The sequence below is a fragment of the Durio zibethinus genome, chromosome 13, assembly GCF_047325235.1.
Source record: "Durio zibethinus cultivar Kanyao isolate XHJ-2024 chromosome 13, ASM4732523v1, whole genome shotgun sequence".
NCBI lineage: Eukaryota > Viridiplantae > Streptophyta > Magnoliopsida > Malvales > Malvaceae > Durio > Durio zibethinus.
The window spans coordinates 24,351,487-24,374,558 of record NC_143174.1 but is presented as its reverse complement, the minus strand read 5'-3'; the positions used below and the strand labels follow the sequence as shown (position 1 = coordinate 24,374,558).

Sequence of the window (23,072 nt, the reverse complement as noted above, 5' to 3'; positions counted from 1 at the left end):
AAAATATTGATAATATGTGTGGTGAACACATAACTTGATAATATATGTCAAATGTTGCATGTATAAGCTACTATGGTTAATAGAACTAGAGTTTTAGTTAATATATTATACAATTTGAAATTTTAAGGGGTAAATTGTATATTTTGTTTGTTTCGATATCAATTTATATATTTTTTTTAAAATTCAGGTATCAAAATTATAATTAACTCTATTTAAAATTCAAAATTGGCAAAATATTTATCTTATAAACTTGTATCATTGCAGGCATTTACAGAAACACAGCTGACCATAAACGTGAATAGCATTTCCAATACATCACAAGACCAAAAAAATAATTGACAAACCATGAAAGCCGCTACCGTGTTACATCATATGCAGGACGACAAAAAGAATCCATGACAAACAAACGTGAGCAGAACATATGCGATGATCAACAGAAGCAGTAGTATCAATGTCGCCCTGCAAGACAACAACAACAACAATTTCAATACTGGAACTGAAATGGAATTGAATCAACCCCACCAATAATCTTTCAATGCATACTTACGTGAACTTACAATGTCTCCACCACATAGAATTTTTGAAACGACGAGATTGCCTTTTGAACCGAAGTGAATTGCCATGCATCGTACTAGTCTTTTCAACCAGTAACGCCAGGCGGTCACCTCTCTCCAAAACTTTCTCAATGTTGTCAATCATTACACTCCGTACCTATATGTACAAAACTATAAAAATGATATCCATGTTTCAAAGAAACACATTTATATTCGAAAATTTTACCTGGCTCATTTCCCCTTTCAAACGGTTTAATCTATCGGCGTTTGGATCATTTGAGAAATGTTCCATTTGTTGACTCAGGACCCTGGAGAAGTCATCATTCATGGCATAAGCTGAAGCTGAAAGAATAGCACGACCATAGGTCTTAACAAATTTTTGATGGATATCTTCAAGGAAAGCAAAAGGGATTCTCCCTACACATAATATCAACATGAAACCTATCAGGAAGGTAAATAGTACGAAACACAATTTAAAAGCTAACTAGGTATAATAACCCCCAAATTAATATGAAATAATTTTATGAGCAACAAACTTCCAGAGGCATCATCCGCCATGCAAAGAACGGTGAGGCCATCGGTTCTCTTCACATGAAAAATATAACGATCATGCGAAAACGAAGAATTGCTATCATTCTTTGCTTCGTTCATCTTCTCTAATATCTGTCTCGAGATTGTACTCGCATTTGCTTGGGTCGCGCTAAACTCCGCCAACACCACCTGCCCCCTCGCTACCATGCCATAATATATCCCCATTGCACTGCAATCCCTGTTTCCCTGTTTTTTCCTCTGGTTGGGGGGGGGCGGTTAGATTTGAAGATGGAGATGGGTCGGAGCTCAGCTGGTTTTTTTGGGGGGAGGGGGTGGAGGGGGCAGAGATTGGGTAAATTTAAGGGGAAAATATAATTAAAAAGGAAAAAAAGGAGGAGAGGGGAAATGGAAAATATAGAAGAAAGAGAATCCACGTGGAGGGACCTGGATTTTTGAAGGACGGAGTGGAAAAACTAGGACGACGGGCTTTCATCCGAGTTTGGCGGGGAAAAGGACACGTGGACCAATAAAAATGGGTTTTGGTGGTGGGAACATGCATGGGAGAGGAAATCGGACCACTGAAGAAAAGAAAAGAGATAAAGTCTGGATTAGACATTTTTTTACTACCATGTAAGTTGCAAGACCAATAAAACCTTTCAGATTAAAAATGCCGAATCATGTATAGAAATAGATATAGGATGAAGTGAATTTTAAGGATGAAATTCCCATTATACAATTATAGACACAAATACGAATAAGTGATCAATTTAATTAGTAAAAAATTATTATCTCATTATAAAAATTTTAAATTCGAATTCAATCAATAATAATTTATTAAAATTATTTTAAATATTTAATATTTAATTATTTATTTTAAATTATCGAATACAATATTTTTTATTTTAATATAAAAGATCAAATTATTTATTTATCCCCTAATTTTTCATACTAAAAAAAATTATAGATACAAGTAGCCCCCAAGCATGGCCATAAACATCAAAAACAGGATTGATGGAATGGTGAGATCGCCAAATGATCAAAGAGTAAGCTTCATCAGGTTTCCCATCATGGGATCTACAGATGTTCTATGACACAGAAGTAATTAAACCCAAGTAGGACGTGGGAGGGATAAATAAAGGACAGAGGTGAATCCAAAATTAAATGGATTAATATAATAAAATATGATGAAACTTTTGTTGAATAAAAGGTGTCTGTGGCCGGCCAGTGGGTCTAATTAACATTTTTAAATATTTACTTAAGGTTTGGCTCAACTCATCCATTTAATCTCATTTAAGTTCATTTTAGTTAATTTATTATTAAATTATTTATAAAATCTTTAATTAGCATTAATGATCAATAGTTTTTAATGTAAAAAACCATTTTGAAATTTATTTAAGAATCTGAAAAATGTTCGATGCCCTTTGCCACATTAGGAAATGGGGGCCCATGATGTAACTCCTGGGCCCTCATTCAAAAACTTTCCCAGCTTTAATTAAAATTTGGGCTGAGAACTTCGTTTCGTTTAGCTGAAATCATTGGCCCAAATTGGATTGCACTTGTTGGCGCTTTTTAGGAAGGTTTTATCAATTATCATACACATTGAGGACTAAATTGATATTAACTGTAATAGAAAATCTAGTTTAGTAACTAATAATATTTTAGTTAAAATTTGAAATCATCCAACATGAACTTGAAAATTTTGTATTAGAAAATATTTGTCAAAATTTTTAATCGTACATGAATTTTAGATTTAATTTAATTAATTTATATAATCATTTTAAAAAAATTCGAGTTCAAAAATTTAAGTAAAACATGCTTATATCTATCTTTAAACGGAATGTTTCAAGAGTTATAAATTGGATTTGTTATGTCTTGCTAAAGCCAAAAGAGCATAATCTAAAACGTAGAGGATAACAAGCAAAAAAATAACTCAAAATGATCATATTCTGCTTCAGAACAAGAAAATATGTCCATCAACTTGTACATGAGTTACTTGTGGTTGGACTCTACAAAAGACAAAAGGCATTAATTCTAAAAAAAGTTAAAATATTGGATTTTTTAAAGTATTTACTAGTAGTGTATATTTTCTTTCAACTTGTTTAATTTCTCATCTCAAAATTCAATGTTTTTCTCAATACAAAGACACTAAGCTGGAGAGTGAATTAATAATGAGTTGGTTTATTACATAAACGAAGTACTGTAAAATAAAGGTGATAACAGTTTGGATCAAATTTAATTTAATTTTCTAAAAATATTGTATAGTAATATGAAAATTTAAAATTTAGTTCAAATTCGAATCAAACAACTTTTAATCGATTTGAACTTTATCGGTTCAGTCCGATTTATTAGTTTTTAATTTTTATATTTATTTTAATATAAAATTATTATTTTTATTTTATAAAAATTAAAAATATATGTAAAAATTAAAAATTATATATAATTCGATTCTTTTTTTTTATTTTTCATCTCATGATTTGAAATTTGATCTGAATATAATATATATTTAATATATAAACTTGATTCAAACTAAATAAAAAAAAATAATCTAAATTGAATCAAACACTATAATTTTAAATCGATTTTAGGGTTACTTGATTTTTTTCTCACCCCTACTAGAGCACAAGAGATTTGGTCATGGTCTCATGGTTTTTGCATGCAGCTAATATAATTAACTTCCCTAAAGAGAGAAAATAATTTGTAAATAAATGGAAGTACAATGATTGAAATATCACATCAATTATTTCTCCAAAAAACTATTATTAAATAAATTTAAAGTTTAATATAATTTTATTTATATAATCATACTTAAAATATAATATTTAACAAATTTGTTATTCAAATCCAACGTGTGCAATATCTTCATTTATCCTTAAGCTGCGATATACTTTGTAACATAAATCATTTTAGGAAAATGCTAAAACTCAAACCAACACAGGAAATTAGTTAAGAATCATCCAAATTATTATGTAAAAATGAAGGGCATTTCCAACAAATTCTTACTAATTGAACTAATTTCCTAACTATATGTATGAATATACCCAGAAAAAACTTCATTTAGGGAAAAATATTCCAAAGGATTTAACACATTCTAATCCTATATATAGCGAAAGCTTGATCACACTATCATGCAAGCATGTATGTCACCACAAAACCCTATTATTTGTTGAAGAAGAGAGGTAGTATTGATGAAAGTGAGAGGAAGGTAATTAAAGACAGAGAAAGGGCCGACCGATCACATCATGAGAGTGAGGAAAGCAGAATCACGGATGGAGAACGAGAAGAATACAAAAAAGGCCAGCCTCTCAAACATATCTATAACCATGCATTCACGGATGCTCTCTCTTAACACCAAAAGTCTTTTGATCGATTACAGACTATGCCATCTCCCCCACCACCATTCTCTTCTCTTTCAGTACTCGATCCAACCACCATCTCACATGCTTGCCTTGCTGTACTCATCATCTTTTCTCTTTCAATTCCTATATATGACCAGAAATTGGAAAGAAAGTCAGTCTGTAGTGAAGTTTGTGTCTGAATTGTATGCTATCATGGGACAAAATTTCATTAGTGGTTCACAGTTGGCTTATAAGCAGAAAAAAGGATACATATATATGCAAAGGAATGTGATCTTAATTTGTTTTTCCTTTTATTCTGCTTTAAGTTAAAGTTTAATTTTCTCTTAGGCAATTACATTGTCATTAACTTGATGAAATTGGTTACAATAATAGTTAACTTTTGCCCAAAGCTTTTTCACATGTCAAATAATTTCAAGGGAAATGAATCAGCCACATCTAAGTTCTGAACCTAATTTGTCTAAAAAATTTTCTGTTGACAGTCCATACTATGATGGGTTCAGATTTTTATAGCATCTAATCTCATACCTTTTTTTTCAAAAATTAAAAATATTAATATATAGTTTAGCTGCCTCAGCTAAAGTATTAATATATAGTTTTGGATTATCTATGTATATCATTCATGCAATGCATGCAAGGTGATGAAGAATGATGTGAAGAGATAGAATTTGAACCTCATCATGGAAAGATTAATCCAAGCCTGTACTGTACATAGAGGTTGAGATTGTAACGGCAGAGCAATAGTTTGCCAACTAGCAAAGTTTGGCAAGCAAAGTTTGGCAGCTGCCTTTTGAGCTTAGCACATGTTCACGTGACCTGCTTCTTCTGTGGCCTTTTTTTTTTCTCTCTTGCACTCGTCACTATTCCCATATAATTCCTGCTTACCTACGAAAATTTTACATATTCCAATTTGACTGTCTTTCTCTCAAAATGGACTCGAGCAAAATCTCAGCTCTCCTCCTCATTTGCATGCTTTTCATTTCATCAGCCACTCCAATTCTTGGCTGTGGTTCCTGTGGCAAGGCACAGCCAAAACATAAGAGAAAGTCCCCTGAAGGCCCCATTACTATCCCTCCCATTGTTAAAACTCCAATCAACTTGCCACCAGTTACTGTCCCTCCAATTGTAAAACCACCGGTGACCGTCCCTCCAGTGACAGTTCCTCCAATTGTCAAGCCACCAATTAACCTCCCTCCTGTGACGGTTCCTCCAGTGACTGTCCCTCCAATTGCAAAACCCCCAGTGAACATCCCTCCAGTGACAGTTCCACCAATCGTGAAGCCACCAATTAACCTCCCTCCTGTGACAGTTCCTCCAGTGACTGTACCTCCAATTGTGAAGCCACCGATTAAACTCCCTCCAGTGGCAATTCCTCCGGTGACAGTGCCTCCAATTACTAAGCCACCAAGTGGAAAACCCTGCCCACCTCCACCATTCAAGGCCACTTGCCCTGTTGACACACTAAAATTGGGTGCTTGTGTGGATCTCCTTGGAGGTTTGGTGCACATTGGCCATGGTGACACAGTTGTGAATGCATGCTGTCCACTTCTTTCAGGACTTGTTGAGCTCGAAGCTGCAGTCTGCTTGTGCACCACTCTCAAGCTCAAGCTTCTCAACCTTAACTTTTATGTGCCACTTGCTCTTCAGCTCCTTGTCACTTGTGGGAAGACACCTCCTTCCAGTTATACTTGCTCTCTCTAGATCAAAGTTAAGTACTTATATCTATATCACCTTCATTCAAATATGCTTTCTGTGGTTCGAAGCTTTAAATGTTTGTTAAGGTGCTTATATATTGGAATTTTCTTGAATTTTAAGCGAAAAAGAAGATTATATGGTTATTTCAGAATTTATTGAAATAAAATACCTCTCGTCTTTGATGTTTTGAACTACTTTTTGGGTACAATCAAAGTTTTCAACAAAAAAAAAAACAAAAATCTCATGCCAAGCTCAAAGTTTTTTAAAAAAGGGTCGAGCATTGTTTTAACTTAATCCAAGTCATAAGGAACAAAAGCCAAAAAATAACTTTAGGAGTGCAGTGATTCAACCAAAAAGAATGAATAAAGTATGGCAGTTTGACATTTTGCACTCTAAATAATGAATGACTTTTTGCTTTGTTATTTTTTTTCTTTCTGCTGTACTGTACGAATATTCCAGGAACTTTTTTTCTCATTAGATTTCATGGCGTACGGATTTGCAGGCTGCTAGATTCATGGACTTTCTGATGAAATCGACATGAGAGGATGTCGAGCTTTCTCTTTCTCTCCTACCCCTTCCTCTCTTTCTCTCAATTGGATTGGAAATCTCAGCTGGCTAGCTCTTATTGTAACACCATTTGTTTTTACTTTTCTTTTTAAAGATTGTTGCAAGTGTGTTTTTGTCTTCGACGAAAGAAGCAATCAAGAATGATTTCTCTATGTTAATGATTTTCAGGGATTATCATGTAGGGGTATAACTTTTCAATATCTCCTATTCAATTTTTAATCACTTTCTAAAGCAAAATGCATGTTAAAAGTCCTGAAATTTTAAAGCCTTTAAGAAACCAAAATTTTGATCCCCTGGAGAATCTGCCTCATAATATTTCAGAAAATGGCTCTGGATCCCCACTTTGAAAAAGATGGTTATAAGTACCTTACACCAAAATCCACCATTCAATTTGATAGCTTTCCTTTTAGGTCATCATCTTAATATTGAAGACACTGAGAGAGAAAGATCAAAGATTATGGTTTTCGGAGTTTCAATGGGCTTTGAGAATTGCACCTCCGATGATCAGTGTCACAATGATCGAATATTTTGGGTTTTGGAGTCATTACTCCTTAGTAAACTTTTCGATATTTTGGTCCTGTGCATGGTACAATGTTACTTTCAGAAACTATGGTTGGAGACTGGAAATGCCTTCTGGGAGAGTTAATTACTTTTAGAAAAACGACAGAGACCCCTACATGAAGTAAGCTTTTTTTTTTTTTTATTCCATGCATGATAGGAACTGAGGAAGGCTACAATACAAATGGTCTGAGACAGATCTAGTACACCAGACAGCAACCTTTTATAGTTGCATTCAAAGCCATTTCATTACTCTTCATCCCTTTTTCTTCTTGTGTTTCTATGTTTGGCTTCGCCTTTCTTAAAATTCAAATTTTTATTGAAAAAAAAAAAAAATAGAATCCGTTCTAATATCCTAGTAGGATTATTACCGTCTTGTATAAGATATTGTTATCAAATAGTTTATATCATCTAAACTAGCTGATGACAATGACAATTAGGCCTAATGTGCATTATAAGTTTTGATTGAAAATTATTCAAAAGAAGAAAAAAAAACTATGGAACATTTGAATGTTTGATCGTGAAGAACTCAATAGCAACCTGAAAAATCAATTGCATCGAAATTTTGGTGAACCATACATGTTCAATTGGTCCATTATGGACAAAAGACCATAACTTATTCTTAAAATTTTCATCTCTCTTTTTATTTTCAACCACTGCATTGGCAAGCTCCATCGTGTGCGTCTTCTACAATGAAAAACAATGGGAGAGAATCAGGAAAGTAAATCCTAGAACCATAGATAACTTTATCTTCTTCATTTATCTGTTTCTTTTTCTTGATTTAGCTTTTCTCGTTCTTCAAGCAGAAGATGATCTATAGGAATCAGCTAGAAATCGATCACAAGGCGCAACTTGAAGAATACAGTTCAATGGAATTGGCCAAGATCACTAGGGGACCAATTTTAAGCTATGGCACATGAAGTCACGAACCTTGTTTGTCTCTATCTTCTATAATAAAATGTTACATGTGGTATCTTTTGATAAGGGTTTCTGTTAGAATTCAGGAGATATTCATTCTTTTGGTTCATTCAAGGCCATATGGCAAGTGATCCACGAAGAAGTTAACTATTCACCTTGAAATCTATTGACAAACAGATTTTTTTTTTTTTTTTTTGGCCAGACAGATAGGTTAGGAAACCTCAAATTTAACACATAACCAGAATTCATTTTATCACCACTTCATGGAAACATAAAGCAGTAAATAGAAATTTTGATGAATGGTACAGATTTATGTAGTTCCATGACAAAATTGCCTTTGCTGTCATGCTTAATAATGTAGTCATACGATAGTAAAAGAATCCAGCCAATTATAAACAAGATGATTGTGGAGTAAATTTGAAACGAAGAAAGCGTTGAGCAACATTACAAAATTAAGTTGTTTATTGTTAGTATCAGTACGTATTGTCATTGTCATCCTCGTATGCAAACATTGGATGTTCTGTCTTAACAACCATATAATCCAAACAATCAAACAAAGATAGAACTATTACAATTTACAACCTAAATACAAATATTGAAGACTCAGTCTCCAAACCATCCAAATCTCGCGAGTCTAACTACTCCAATGCTTATTAATGGCTGATTATTAATTAAAGACTCATAGCTGTTGTCAAGTTTAATGAGATCATCTATTTTATCAGACAATTCCATATGATAAATAGTTCGTGCAAGGGATTGGATATTGAAAATATATATATAAGGTTTTAGAAGTTTGAGTTTAAGTTTTTACTTATATATTATAGTAGATTCACATAATCCTCAATATAAGATTGAAGTGTTACATATTCTCTTTGTTAAAATCTAAGATCCCCATCAAATCCAATATAAAACACATAGATTTATCGAATCATATCAAATGTTGGACAAGTCCAATACAAAGTATACACAGATCACACCAAATATTGGTTGATTTTCACTGTATAGCACTTAAATCCCGCAAGATTTTAAAGATGACTCTCATAGCATAGTATTTAGTTCTTATCCAACTGATAACTATTTTAATATCATTTATGGAGATCTACATCTAACTTATGAAGTATTGTTCGTTTTGATATGAAAGTTTTATGATTTTATCTTACAAAAAATATCTTACAAATTTATATTTAAAATTTTACTTATATATTATAACAGATTCAAAAAACCTTTTGATATGAGATTAAGATATTACAAGAAATGAGAGAACGTATCTGACAGTCACGATTGTTGTATGCTATAGCAAGGTTTGGCTTCAGAAAGGATCGTCAAAGTTGTCTTTTAGGTGAATCTAGGTTTTGTATGAACAGATTTTTGTTCGAAACTTTGATGAATTGTAATCAAACACCAAATCGACCAGCAGCCAGATTCGAGCTGTTCTCATGTTTGCTTCGCTACTCTACAAAGCTGACAATGTCGCAAAAACACGTCATTTGGTCTCCCAAGTGCTCCCCCCTTCACATTCACGTTGAGAGGACAATTTAGAATGTGGGGTAATTTGAAGGGACCTAAATATGGATTTAGATTTAGATTTAGATTTTAATATTTTCGGAGCCCCAAAAAAATGGAAAATTGAACAAATATGTAAATTGGAAGGCAAGGCACAACCCATTGGAATGAATGACTTGGGATTTAAATTCAAAATGAATATAATCTATTCCGTTTCAATCTCAAGAGGAGCACATTTATCTCTCTATTCTTCAGTACCAGAGGGATCAACCACTACAACACAATAACCCTGGATTAGAATTACATCTAAAATTCACGGGTGGGCATCAGCTCTTATCAAAACAATCAGCCACACCACTGAAAAATTAACCCTAGATATGGAAAAATGGAAGGGGACAAAAAAAAGATAAACGAAAACTTATTATCTGAATTGAACTATATTTTATAATACAAATCCTCTACAAAGGATTGCTGATCTACCTGCTAACTAGCAACTGAATGGAGGACCACACGGGATTGAATTAGAACCACTCACACAACCATTAGGAGGATTTATTCAACTGTAAACTGCTGGGAAGGAACCAGACATGACTACAATGTTTTAACTTGGACAGAGCTTCTTGTGACTTACCAAGCATGAGATCAATATAAATTGCAGTCATGGTTGCTTCCCTACTGTTGGGTACCAGTGACAATGCTTGCATAACAAAATGGTTGGCCCGCTCAAGTTCACCTTGTACTGCAGACACAGCCGCAAGATTTGCATAAAGAGTTCCACGTGCCTCTTCTGGCTTAAGAAACATGAATTCCCGCAAGCCCTCAGGGGAAGGATTCTTGGCAGCTGATGTTCCTCCATTTGATTCTTCAAAATCAACAGGTTTTTCCACCCGCCATTGCTCAAAGTCCTCTTGACCAAACGGCAATTCAACATTATTTCCCCCAGACAAATAAACAGACAAATGCTCTGCAGCTTCATTAGGCTTGTTGAGCAAGCAGAGGGCCTCTGCCACATAGACATGACCTAGAAAGATGTAAATTCTGGAACAACCTGGTAGTTCTAAGAGAGATCGTGCTACAGAGAGGGCCTTCAAAGGATTTTCCAGTTCTAACTCTACATATGCCAGGTTAGCAAGAAGTGATTGCTTAATCATCTGATTTTCTCTTCTGCAAACATCTTCATAATAGAAGATGGAGCTCTGAATGATCTCCTGATTAGTTCCCCCCTTTGGCTCTTTCAAATCCCCGTTGGAGTTAACTAGACCTACAGACATATTTGAAGACTTCGAATCTATGCCAAGTACGTCCTTATGGTTTGAGTTCTTGGAAGATGCCGCATCACTCGATTCATTCTCCTCCAAGGATGAATTAGAGGGTAAAACAGACTTTAAATGACCCCACTCAGAAAAGTTCAACAAGTGCAGTGCATTATACAGACACTGCCTAGCAAAGGTTAATGAAAGCTTAGGCTCCCCATCACCACCTAACGCCCAATCACCCTTTTCAACAGAATCTACAAGTCCATTTCTAGATATTCCATCTTCAATTATAAGTTTTCTCCACCTACCCTTTCCAATAACACTGACCCTAATGTCTGATCTGTCTGATGGAGTCCAACTTCCTTTTACAAGTCCTTTCTCTACAGCCATTAGACAACATTCAGCAAACCGAAGCCACAAGAGGGGTCTTTTATAGAAAATTAAACTTGACTTCAAGAAACAGCGAGCAGCAAGTATTGGTTTCCCGCACGCCAAGTATTGCAACCCACAGTTATATGTTATGAGGAGAGATTTATCCTGTGAGAATGTTAATAGCTTTAGAGGTTTCTCCTTCTGAAGAGATGAACAATTACTAAGTGCCTTGGAAAATAACACTGCAGCCATATGATACTTCCCAAGTTGATAGTAAATACAGCCTAGATTGTTGTTAAACATGCTTGAATTTGCCGCATCTGTCCGATTGCTTGATGCCATCAACAACTTGATGGCTTTTCTATGGTTTCCACGAGCATACTCAAGCTGGGCCTTCAAAAGGAGAGCCATAGATGAATCTCTCCCTCGAGCAATGTTCATAGCATGCTTGACTTCACGCTTTGCTAGCTTTACATTTCTAGTGAGAAGCAAAAATCGAACCTTGTAAAGTTGCAACTGGAGCTTCAGATCAACACCAGAGATGGATCTATCAACTGTGGTCCTGGGAAGATCATTTGCGGATGTAAGACCAGCAGGCCTTGATAAGTTCTGTCCACCAATATCCAGTGTTGAAAACATTTCATCCAGTGGGTCCTCCGATAAAGTTCTAGATAGTGGATTCTCAGAGGCATTTATGCTAGCAGCTAAGTCTGAACCAGAAGCATCTGAGACCAATGAGCTACTCGTAACGGAGGATAATTTTCCAACTAGATTTGCGGGTTGTTGTACAGCCATGTTACCATTGTCCCCTTGGTTCACATTGCCAACGCCAAATGCTTTTTCCAAATAATTTAATACATCCTGTACATAATTAAAGCTGTTTTAGCATCAAAGTTATATAAGATACAAACAATAATTTTAAATAAAACATAACATGGTAAAACCTGCCATTTAAATAACATGCGCACCCACAGTGGATGCCAAATGATAATGCCAAAAACTCAAAATATATACTAGGAATTATATTCCTATATGCATTACAAACCATGTGTGACCCAACAAGATGGTAAACCATCTTTTCATCAACTCATTACAAAGTCCCTTCAAATAATAAGCAATATAAGGTGTATTATAAAAGAATTGGCGTTTGGTCAGAGTACCAACTGGGTTTACAACTGTCTGAACTCTGAACAGAGTTCTAACTGCCCATACTGAGGGCGTGAATCCAAACCAGACTCCAACAGGCAGGACTAAACAGCCTAAGCCTCCAAGCCTGCTTTAACTGTTTAAATGAATCTTCATAGCAACCATGCTTATCAGTGCAAAATAAAGTCACCAATCTCATAAGCAAAAAAACAATATAGCAAAGAAAAAAGGCATAATAGGCAATTCTACAGATTGAGATAGCAAGCAGACTACAAACAAGGAAGCAACTTATCCAATTTGATAATCTTAGAACAACTATCTAACCTGTACAAAAATGAAAACCTAAAATGTGAAAGAAATAAAAAAACCAATATCATATAATAAAGCTTATTTTAGCTAGAAAATATCAAATTAACCAACCCATGAAAAGCACTACTGCTCTAGAATCCTAAATTCTGAACCAGGAAAGCCTTTCAGCATTTTCCATGGGGCACGGAAGTTTCAAAATAAACTGAATTATTCCATTATTTTGTAGGGACATTTTAAGCAGGACTGAGGAACAAAGAAAGACAAAGTAAACATAAACATTTGCCAAGTTAAGAGATAAATGTGATTATTTGGAAAATAGGAAAAGTGAAGCTAAAAGTAGCATCAAAAGTCATAAAATAAGAGCATTCTCCATATCATTTAAGACATGCTAATACTAACATAGATACATAGTGGAAAAAAATAGAGTTACAAGCTGTTTTTTTCAACAAATTGTGACATATTTGATGCTTGCCTCATCACCAAGCACTTTGAAATATTATTAACTAAAAAGGCATTTGCAGAAACTTTCAGGATGTTCAACAAGAAAATGCTTTAAGTGGCTTCCTGTAAATAAAATGTAAGATGGAATTGGTACAAGAAGCACAGCATGGTAAGGACAAGAGTTTGAATGAATATGTTCCTTTTAAAAATGAAAACAGATGTGGTTCATTCTTCTTCAGTGGGTGGAAATACCAGTAAATAACAACGCAATCCTATTTTAAAATATAGATTGAGAAAGTACCCTGTAGTATTGCAGAATTTATACAAGCAACAACCATCCATAGTTTCATATAGCTTTCATAAATTAATAAGATGGTTTCTACACTGCAACTCTAGGAGGCAAAAACAGTTAAGATCTAGTTACCTACATATAATAAATAAAATGAAGTGCATTTAGAAGATAGGACTTGTAAATAATTGATTATGTTAGACCAAAACCAGTCTTCATGATTTAACGATTACTGTGTTATTGCAAAAGAGAAAATGAGGATATCGAAAACCAAGAGAAAAAATGGTGTGCTACACTCTTGCTAGAGTGTCTTGCCTGTTTTCAAAGTTTTAATTTGATTGGAGTACTTGGTACCTTTAATAGTTTGGCACTCCACACAATCATTTTTAAAATATCACCTGGAGAAATATATTGGAATGGTTTATCATCACCCAAAACATTTCAAATCATCCATTCAAGACTATACAAAAATGAAAATGGTTATCTTTTGATGGATGTGTCCAATGGAACAAAAGCACCTTTAAATAAATTAGTTCCTTTATTTAAATGTTCTTAACTGGCAAGTGCTTTGATGTCATCTAGCAACATGCTTATCAGGATTATAGGGCAGACACACTCTCATCACTACAAACAAGCTAGCTTTTTTATCACAAGTCTAATAGTTAGTCATACTCATATCCATCTTACAGTAATCTCTAAAGTGATCACAGAGGAAATTAGCAAGGAATTTTTCACTTCGGAAGGAATTCCAAGTAATCAGAGTACAGATATTTAGAACTTACAGCAGATTTTGAAGCATCATGACAAGCTAGCACAACATCCAGCAACAAGAGGCAGATATGAAGAGCTGTTGTCTGCATATAAATAAAAAGGGAAACAATTAATACAAGCCAACAATCATTTAAACAAAATGACAAAAATATAAAGTACCTCCTCTATTGGTTCAATATTTTGATATAGAGGTTCAAGAACTGATAATGCCTTTGCATATTCATGAAGGTGGAACCAAATAACTGCCTAAATTAGATACATTCAGAACAAAAATGTTATTTCAAGCCATTGATGAAAAGATTATTGCACATGAACTCTTGAAAGTATAGAAAGAGGACATACTATGTTTAGAGCAGTCACAGAGGTATCAAATTCATCTGTATAAATAATACCGGCACCATTTGAAGCAGAAAACTGATGTGTAGTTGAATCGCTTCCTTTTGAACCTGAAGTAACTTTATTTCCAATATTGCTACCAGACTCCACCTGTTCCCCAGATGCATAAGCAAGCTCCAGACTTCTCTTCTGAACCAACAGAAAAAAGAAAAAAAAAAAAAAAACATAGCAGTGTAAGTCAAAATAAGTCCTGAACATAGCAATACAACAAAACTTTATCGCTAGACACAAATCAACCTCCTCAAAATTGTTTATTTCCTAGTTAGAGCAACTGGGAGAAAGAAAACAAATTCATTACAGGGACCCTGCTATTAGAGGTGAAATATAAATACACACACAAACTCAGGCTCAAATTAAAGTGGGTCAGATACATAAATCATTTTCACCACTATATTTCCCAAAGTATATACTATAATTAGGAGTGATTATATGCTAAAGCTAATCGTTGTTCAAATTGCCAAATGAGTACCACAAATGACAGTAGCAGATTGCAACTAAAAAAACCACGCAAACAACTTTGATTTAAGCTGAGCAGATTTGCTTCAGCAAAAGCAAAAAGACTTCATTTGAGTGCTACAAGATAATATTTTTCTTTTTCCTTATTTGTTCTGCGGCAGTTCACCCCTCCACCCACCATCCATTCTGGGGAAAACAAGACCTCAAAGTTATGAAATTGATGATCAGGCCAGGACTATCATTCTTCTCAGAAAGTACATAACTTGTTTAATAATGAAAATTTTGGTGGGAGTACACAGCCATGTAAACCCAGAGGAAGGGGAAAAAAAAAGAATATTGTACCTTGACATTGTTAAGGACTTCAAGCAACTTCTTTGGATCAGAGCAACCATCCCGAAAAAACTCCGCAATTGCAATATTATGAAGAATCTGTAGAATAATCCATTTGGTTCAAAAAACTTAGACAGCGCCAACAAAAAGGGCAAAATCATAGTAGATTTCAAAAGCCACTGATGTGAAGCTATTGGTAGTTAGCACAATTTCAATGTGAGGGCAATCGAAATCAGTTGATAATCAATTATTAACGAGCCCAAAAAATACACAATAAAACACTAGAAAACAAACTTCAAATTCCAACTTAAAAACAAATAAATAAACAGAAAAAAATTAAGAAATGAATCGAGTCAATGGCATGAATCTGCGTAATAATTTGAAATAATTTACCTTTGGATCGTCTTCTTTCTTCGGCTTGAGTTGATTCAAGATATCGACGCACTCGGCGAATTTTCTAGACAGGAAGTAAAGAGCGGCGTCTTTAGCGAGTGCAGAAGTGACGGAGAGAATACCGTCATCGTCGCCGGCGATAACATCTCGATTCGGAGCCGATGACAATGATGAATCTCGCAAATCCATGACCAGATCAGACGAATCGAACGGGGCTAAGAAAATTGAAAATAAAAAATAAAAATAAAAAAACCTAAGGCGTAGAGGATTTAAAAAAAAAAAAAACCCTAGCTTCTTTTAACAAGAAAATGTCTTAGTTTTTTAATAAAATTCAATTTGGGGGAATTTCTTTGGTAGGAGTCCTCAAAAAGTTTGGTGAAATTGCATAAGAGGAAAGATCGGCGTACGTTATTTGCCGCCTGGGTGTCGCCTGATTTGCAGAAGTGACCAAAAAAAATAAAAATCTACGCGACGGAATTGGGGGAGAGATACGAATAGAGACTCGAGAGAAAGAGGCCTTTTTTTTTCGTTTCTTTTTTTAGTCCAAAATGGGTTAAACGGCAGCACGGACAGTGATAGGGCAGTTTAGTAGAGAATCAAAGTTATTTGCAATTATTTGATATATATAAATATATATATAAATTTTTAATTTATCTTAGATTTATCTTAAATCTCTACTTTACTCTATTAATTCATTTGAATAGAATATTACACAAATTTTTATATTTTTTAAAATTTTAATGAACTTACATGTTATCCGTCTAATAATAATATACATTTATTATATTTTATTGTTATTAATTTTAAGGATTATTATCTAATGTTATATATAAAAAAATTTTGAATTTTACTAATGAATCTAAATTATTGAAGTGCATTATACTGCTATTTGGGTATAAAATGATAAGAATTAATATTAATTTAATAATTATATTTTCTGTGATTAAGAAAATGAAAATATTAACATATTTGTTTGAATAACAATGACTTAATTTACATATAATTGTATCATAATTTCTATAAAAAAATAAAAACAAAAATTCAACTATAAAATCCTTTTTTTTTTCAAAATAATATCACCTATAACAATTGTAATACAATTAACTAATTATAATTCAAAATTATGAGAGATCCATCAAAATTTTTATGAACTCTATATCCATAAATGGTGAACCCTTATGTAAATTTTTATTTTGATTGAACAATTATAACATTATAATAAAAAAATTTTCTTAAGTAATATGCTCTATTTTTGAGGGACGGAAGCCCAAATAGACCATTAGCGTGTGAAACTCTCATGCAAAATCAAATAATTTTAGGGGATGAAGATGAGTACATCTGATACCATGACAAACCAGGGTCATAGATAGAAACAATCATCCGACTCTGCTTAACATCTCCGTGATGGCTTCTGATTCCCGAATGTTCGGATCCCAGTACCATGTCCACTGCAGTTATCGTCTTACTTCCTTTTGATGCTCAGTTCTAGCCTTTTTCGTTTTGAATATAGGGTGGCTTATCCTTTTGGTTAAATTGAGCCATTATACCCTCCATCAACTCTACTCTCTTTGAGCTACTGCTCTGTGTTGCAGCGACCTTGCAACTCTGTGGGGCGGTGTTGTTTTCTAGCATAGAGCATCTTGCCAGAAATGATTTGCTTTATTCTTCCATTTCTTGACAGCTTGTCTAAAACATGAAGCAGATTTTGGGGATACTCCAAATTGATTTGCTTGCCATTTGTGGAGTTCCAAAAGATGATGATAGGATCAGAAAGCAAGGCATTTGGATGACCAAGTGTTTTTCTCAAGGTGGCATGCTTCAAGTTAGAGGAAAGAAGAATCAAAAGTTAGCGTTGGCTGACTTCACTTCTTCGTAAACAATTGAGGCTCTCTGCCTATAGGATTCCAAGTTGATTTTTGGCACTTTCATCCTGTGTCTCTTGATGTGACAGCCATTGAAGCAGTGGACAGGATATTACCTGCAGCATAAGCATCATCCAATATTAAAACAACAAAATGCCAATTCCATGGGATAAAAGGCTTGTAGAAATTGAAGTCATCTCTCATTCATGTGTTACATCTCGATTTGTATAAAGAAAAGAAAAGAAAAGAACACCTGCTCAACTTCACAATTAAAAGGCTTACATTGATTTAACTAATGTGTTTGTGCGTACATTGGGGCTTTATAATTGATCGGCTATATATTGACGACATAAATGAGATGCAAGAGCTTAAAAGAAGTTTTTCCTCAGCATGCTAGTGGTAACATGAAAAATCGCAAAGCAAAAACACAAACTTCAAAAAGTGAAAGAACATCTTGCTTCAAGTGAAGCCAAATAATGATGCGTGCTAATGCAGAAAATACCCTGCAACCCACTCGCATAAGCGAAATATAAACATGTAAACATTTACAAAGAAAAATCTCAACATGAAGCATAAATAGACAAGAGGAATGATTTAGCTAAAACTCACAAGACCTGTGAATGGTTCTTTTCCCATATTTATGTTCATGAACTTCATGACTCTGAAGAATATTAAGCAACAAAAGGGCAACAGCCTTTGAGATTGGGAAATATTAAGCACCCTAATGAACGAACACACACACAGAAAAACACCAGAGAAGATTTTCTCCATCTAATTATTTGAACTCAAATTACAGCCTGTTTCTTGGTAAAAGTTTACGAAAAAAATGTGCCTCCTTGATAATAGAATAAGCAGCAAGCACAATTCTGATTTTTGCTGCCACAAAAATGGGATAAACTACTAGGTTAAGTTCTCATATCAATCATGGTTAAGATGGATTATTAAACCTTTTGCTTTTAGTTACCTTACAAATGAACTTCTATGGTTAGGACAGCTTTCAAAGTAGCTGTTCTAAATGTTGAACATTTCACCCATAAGATGCACTCTTAATTGGAAATGGCAAAAGGGCCTGGGAACTTTGATGCAGGCTGGGCAATGAACCAGTTGTAGCTTACACAGAAACTCCTGCAATTCAACTGCAAAAGACATTAGAATTTTAACCTAATGCAGGTTAATGAAGGCTTTATAAACATGAGTGGATTCAAATGTTTTCTTTTATCTGGAAGCAAATTCTAAAATATTGTTAATGCCACTGGATAAATTGCAGACACCACCACATTCTTTTCGACTTCCACATGAACTTGTATCTGAAGTCAGTCTCTATTCCAAAATACATACCACACCCTTGCCAGAGAAAGAAAAGGCAAGCAGACTCCAGATCCTTGTCACGTAAACCAAGCTAACTCTTATACTGAAACATGCTACCATTTTCATCAAAACACCAATTCAACATTGCACAAAGATCACCACCAAAACTGTTCATAGCAGAAGAATTAAAGTATGCAACACTAACAGAACCACATATTGACTTCCAAACCTCAATAGCCTGTTCAAATTTTCCCTCTGATAAAACGAAGATTCTTTCAGGGAGTCACTAGCTTTCAACAGAGTTAAATCTTTCTGAGAACAAGATAACAAAATGAACGGATATGATAAGAGAGAGTAATAAATTAAAATTTTGAAATCTTACTAAAAATCTGATAAATAAAAAGAATTACCAGGAATTGTAGCAACAAGGGAAGGATGATATATTATTACTCCCAAGCGCTTCAAAGCTTGATCAGCTCTGCATTCATCCAATATATATATATATATATATATATATAAATCAAATTAAACAAAATTTGTGATTGAATTTTACATTTCTTCATATTCATCATAGTGGCTACGGTTAAATTGCAAGGACAGCTAGAACTTCGAGCTAGGGCTTGGATTGAAGGACGACTGTCACTGGACTGTTCTTGGAAGTGTAAACGAGTTAACCGAACGATTTATTTGTTTTGGAATTAGATGACATTAAGGTTTTGATTTCTTGTCGAAACGATCTACGGTAGTTAAATCGAAGGAGGTGAAGAACCCGACAAGTTTATGATTTGGGACTTTGCGTTCGCTTCAGTTTTCGCGCCAATCGGTATTGGGTTAGGGCGGCATATAAGGGACTGTTTGGGAATGTCATTTTGACCAATCAATCATCATATTTTATGAGTTTGACCATGTTCATGTTATTTTTTTTACGAGATATTCATATTCATGTGATTTTTTTAATCTTTGAATTTTAAAAAAATTTATTATTTATTATAATAATATAAATGATTAAAAATTTTATATTTTTAAAGTTAAATATGATCAAAACAAAAGAAATTCAAAAAATTAAATAAAAATAAATTGCTCGTTTAAAAAATATATAATATAAAAATAGTCGTATGCAATAATTTTTAATGTAATAAAATATTAATATGTGTTAACACTAACCAAAGTGACATTTATGACATATTGTCTGATACTACTACGTATTAACTCTTTTTATTTTAAATAGAGCGTGCCACATTGTAAACCGTTTATTCAAAGACTTTAAGAATCAACATTGTTGGTATTTATCATTTTTATTGATAAATTTTCATAAGACTCATTTGTATAAATATTAATAATATGAAATTAATAATATATTATTTTAATTTTTTAATAAAAATATATCTTAAAAACCTCATTTTTTAAATAATTATTATAATTTTAATCATAAAAACTGTCTTTTCACCTTTAAAACATATTTTTTATTTCAAAACATCCATATGGCCAAATTCTAATATGAAATAAGAAATAATGTAAATCTTGGCTACTATATATATATATATATATTACTTTTTATGCAATATATAATTATATATAAGATTAATATTATAAATAATTTTTAAATTATAATGAAATTTTTAATGTGACATTAAAATTTAAAAATCTCTAATATAATAATTGATTATTAATCTGTTAATTAAAATGATACTCATATTTAATGTGATTAGTTTTAAATAATAATACGTGATAGATAAATAATTTTTTGAGTATCATATTAATTAACAAATTCATAATTTATATATTACATTAAAAAAATTTTAAATTTAAGTTTATACAATAATAATTAATTATTACATTCATATATAATATATTACTAAATAATTAATTAATTAATTAATTAAAATATAATGAAATAATCAAACTTATACATAATGAAACTTAAATTTTTAATATAAGGGTTTAGAGTTTCCTCCTTACCACCAAATCAAGTTCTCATTGACACATGAGATATACCAATATAAGTATTACACTATTTTTTGACAGTTGAATCAAAATTAAATCTATAATAACATACATATTTAATTAAACAATATAATGTTAAATTTTAAAATCGTATCTTGTAATGTAAGAAAATATAATAATATCTTTAAATCTTTGATTTAATGATTAAAAATATTTAAAAGGATATCAATGATCTGATTTAAAATTAATTTTTTTATTTGTATTAAAACTTTATTATTATAATGTAACTAAAAAATATATAATAATTGCTAATCAAGCCTCGTAATACTCATAATTTGGTATCCAAAAGTAATTAAAAAAATCGATGATCTAATACAGACTTTCCACGTCATGTCTCAAAAAAAAAAAATCTTTCCCATCTCCATCCTTTAATCTATGGGGTTTGATGCGTATCGTACGGCTAGAATCATGTGAAGATAATTAAAAAAAAAAAGAACAAGTAACGATATCTGTCGCTTTTTTATGCCGTGGAGATATTTATGCCCCAACGGTTCCATGTGTCAGTACTTAATTTACTAATGCCTACTCAGCTGCTTCCCATTAATGTCAAGTGGACAAGTAAACGGTGCAGATTCGATTTTGTTTATCTACTCATGCCTACGTGTCCCCCCAAAACAGAAAAATCCAAGCCTTATCTTTTCTACACCAAATTTTCCCTACGACCTCAAATTTTTTTTCGAATATTTATCTTGAAGAATAAATATCTTGAAGAATATTTATTGAATATTAAAAATTATTTTAAATAATTTAAAATATAATATGATAATATAATATAAATTAAAAATATAAAAATAATATAATTTTAAATTTTAAATATAATTATATATAAATTTAATAAAATTAAAAAATATATATTTTATATTTTCATATGATATAATTTTTAGATTAAATACGATCTGAATATATAAAATTTAATATTTATATGATACAAATATATAAATTATTTTATCTAATTAAAATATCTTTAAATAAAAAAAGAGTTTAATTTTCTTAAGCACTTGTCCTAATGTAAACATGGCCAAAAATGAAGTACAAAGGATTTTAAAGTAAATATGAAGATATTATATAAAAATAATTTAATTTAAAATGTTAATAAAAATTATATATATTTAATAATATTAATTTTTTATATATCATTTATTCATATAAATTATAATATAATAAAATTTATATTTTATATATATTTAATATAAAATAAATAAATATAAATATATAAATTATCAAATATATTTTAGATAGTGAAGGTATCAAGCAAAACATGGCTTAATTATTGATGATGATAACAAATTGGCTGCTAACGTGGAGGGTGAGCTTCGCTATAATGAAGAAAAAAATCCTAATCACCATGCGAATAATAATAAAAAAAAATTAATTTATGGGTTTACTTGTTCTTGCTTTCCACTGCAAATATCATGGAAGGTGGCACTGAATTTGGTACGTGGTCTTGAAAAACTGGTAAAATCCAAAGAACAAATCTTATCAGACGGGAAAATATCAAATATCGAGTTGACCGATTCATATCAATAATTGATGATTTGAATCAACTCTAAAGCTCAGCTAATATGTCTTATATGCAATTAAATCATTACCAAAGGTAATTAAACCCCTTTTTAAATATTTAACGTTTCTTGTTAAATCAATAGAATCTTTAAAAAAAAAATTAATTCGTACATTACTCGTTGAATGAACACGATATTTTTTAATTTATTGAAATTATTTACCAAATTATAATTGTCAATGTAGCTTCAGATTGTTTCTCAACATAAACAATTCAGAAATTTTCACCAGCTAATGACTTAGAACAGAAGAAAAAGGAAGTAATATTTAATTGAGATTGCTTTTGCCTGCAACCTTTTTCTGGTTCCAATAAGTCAAAATTAGAGAAGGTAAAAAAATTTATACACGATGAATTTTGATTGGATCTAATTTTTTAAGATTAATTTTTTATTTTTAAAAGTCAAGTATCAAATTAAATCAGGTGATACGAAGAAAAAGTCGAAGTCAAATTTTAGACAAACTTGATCATATCCGATCTGATATATATAAATAATTTTTTAATT

General features: G+C 32.3%; 3 protein-coding genes and 1 pseudogene across 6 annotated transcripts; 1 reads left to right on the top strand and 3 right to left on the bottom strand.

Annotated features, from left to right (window-relative positions):
* Positions 1-231: 231 nt before the first annotated feature.
* Positions 232-1,403, bottom strand: LOC111304233 (vesicle-associated membrane protein 711-like). Its single transcript, XM_022900761.2, has 4 exons — positions 1,091-1,403; positions 781-971; positions 548-711; positions 232-459 (listed from the first exon to the last, which is right to left on the bottom strand). Exons 1-4 carry the CDS (start codon positions 1,308-1,310, stop codon positions 369-371), a joined length of 666 nt encoding a protein of 221 aa, XP_022756496.1. The 5' UTR covers positions 1,311-1,403; the 3' UTR covers positions 232-368.
* A 3,935-nt stretch (positions 1,404-5,338) lies between these two features.
* On the top strand, positions 5,339-6,852 carry LOC111304232 (uncharacterized). The gene is made up of 2 exons (XM_022900760.2): positions 5,339-6,145; positions 6,636-6,852. Exon 1 carries the CDS (start codon positions 5,369-5,371, stop codon positions 6,137-6,139), a length of 771 nt encoding a protein of 256 aa, XP_022756495.1. The 5' UTR covers positions 5,339-5,368; the 3' UTR covers positions 6,140-6,145; positions 6,636-6,852.
* Positions 6,853-9,861: 3,009 nt separating this feature from the next.
* On the bottom strand, positions 9,862-16,393 carry LOC111303292 (uncharacterized). 4 transcript variants are annotated; one of them, XM_022899435.2, is made up of 7 exons: positions 16,246-16,393; positions 15,839-16,053; positions 15,458-15,544; positions 14,606-14,788; positions 14,423-14,509; positions 14,275-14,346; positions 9,862-12,168 (listed from the first exon to the last, which is right to left on the bottom strand). In XM_022899435.2, exons 2-7 carry the CDS (start codon positions 16,025-16,027, stop codon positions 10,222-10,224), a joined length of 2,565 nt encoding a protein of 854 aa, XP_022755170.2. In that variant the 5' UTR covers positions 16,028-16,053; positions 16,246-16,393; the 3' UTR covers positions 9,862-10,221. The 4 variants fall into 4 exon arrangements, with proteins under 4 accessions (XP_022755170.2, XP_022755169.2, XP_022755171.2 ...); XM_022899434.2 differs by having other exon boundaries at positions 15,839-16,393; XM_022899436.2 differs by lacking the exon at positions 14,423-14,509 and having other exon boundaries at positions 15,839-16,393.
* A 617-nt stretch (positions 16,394-17,010) lies between these two features.
* Positions 17,011-21,344, bottom strand: LOC149515457 (uncharacterized; annotated as a pseudogene).
* Positions 21,345-23,072: the final 1,728 nt, after the last annotated feature.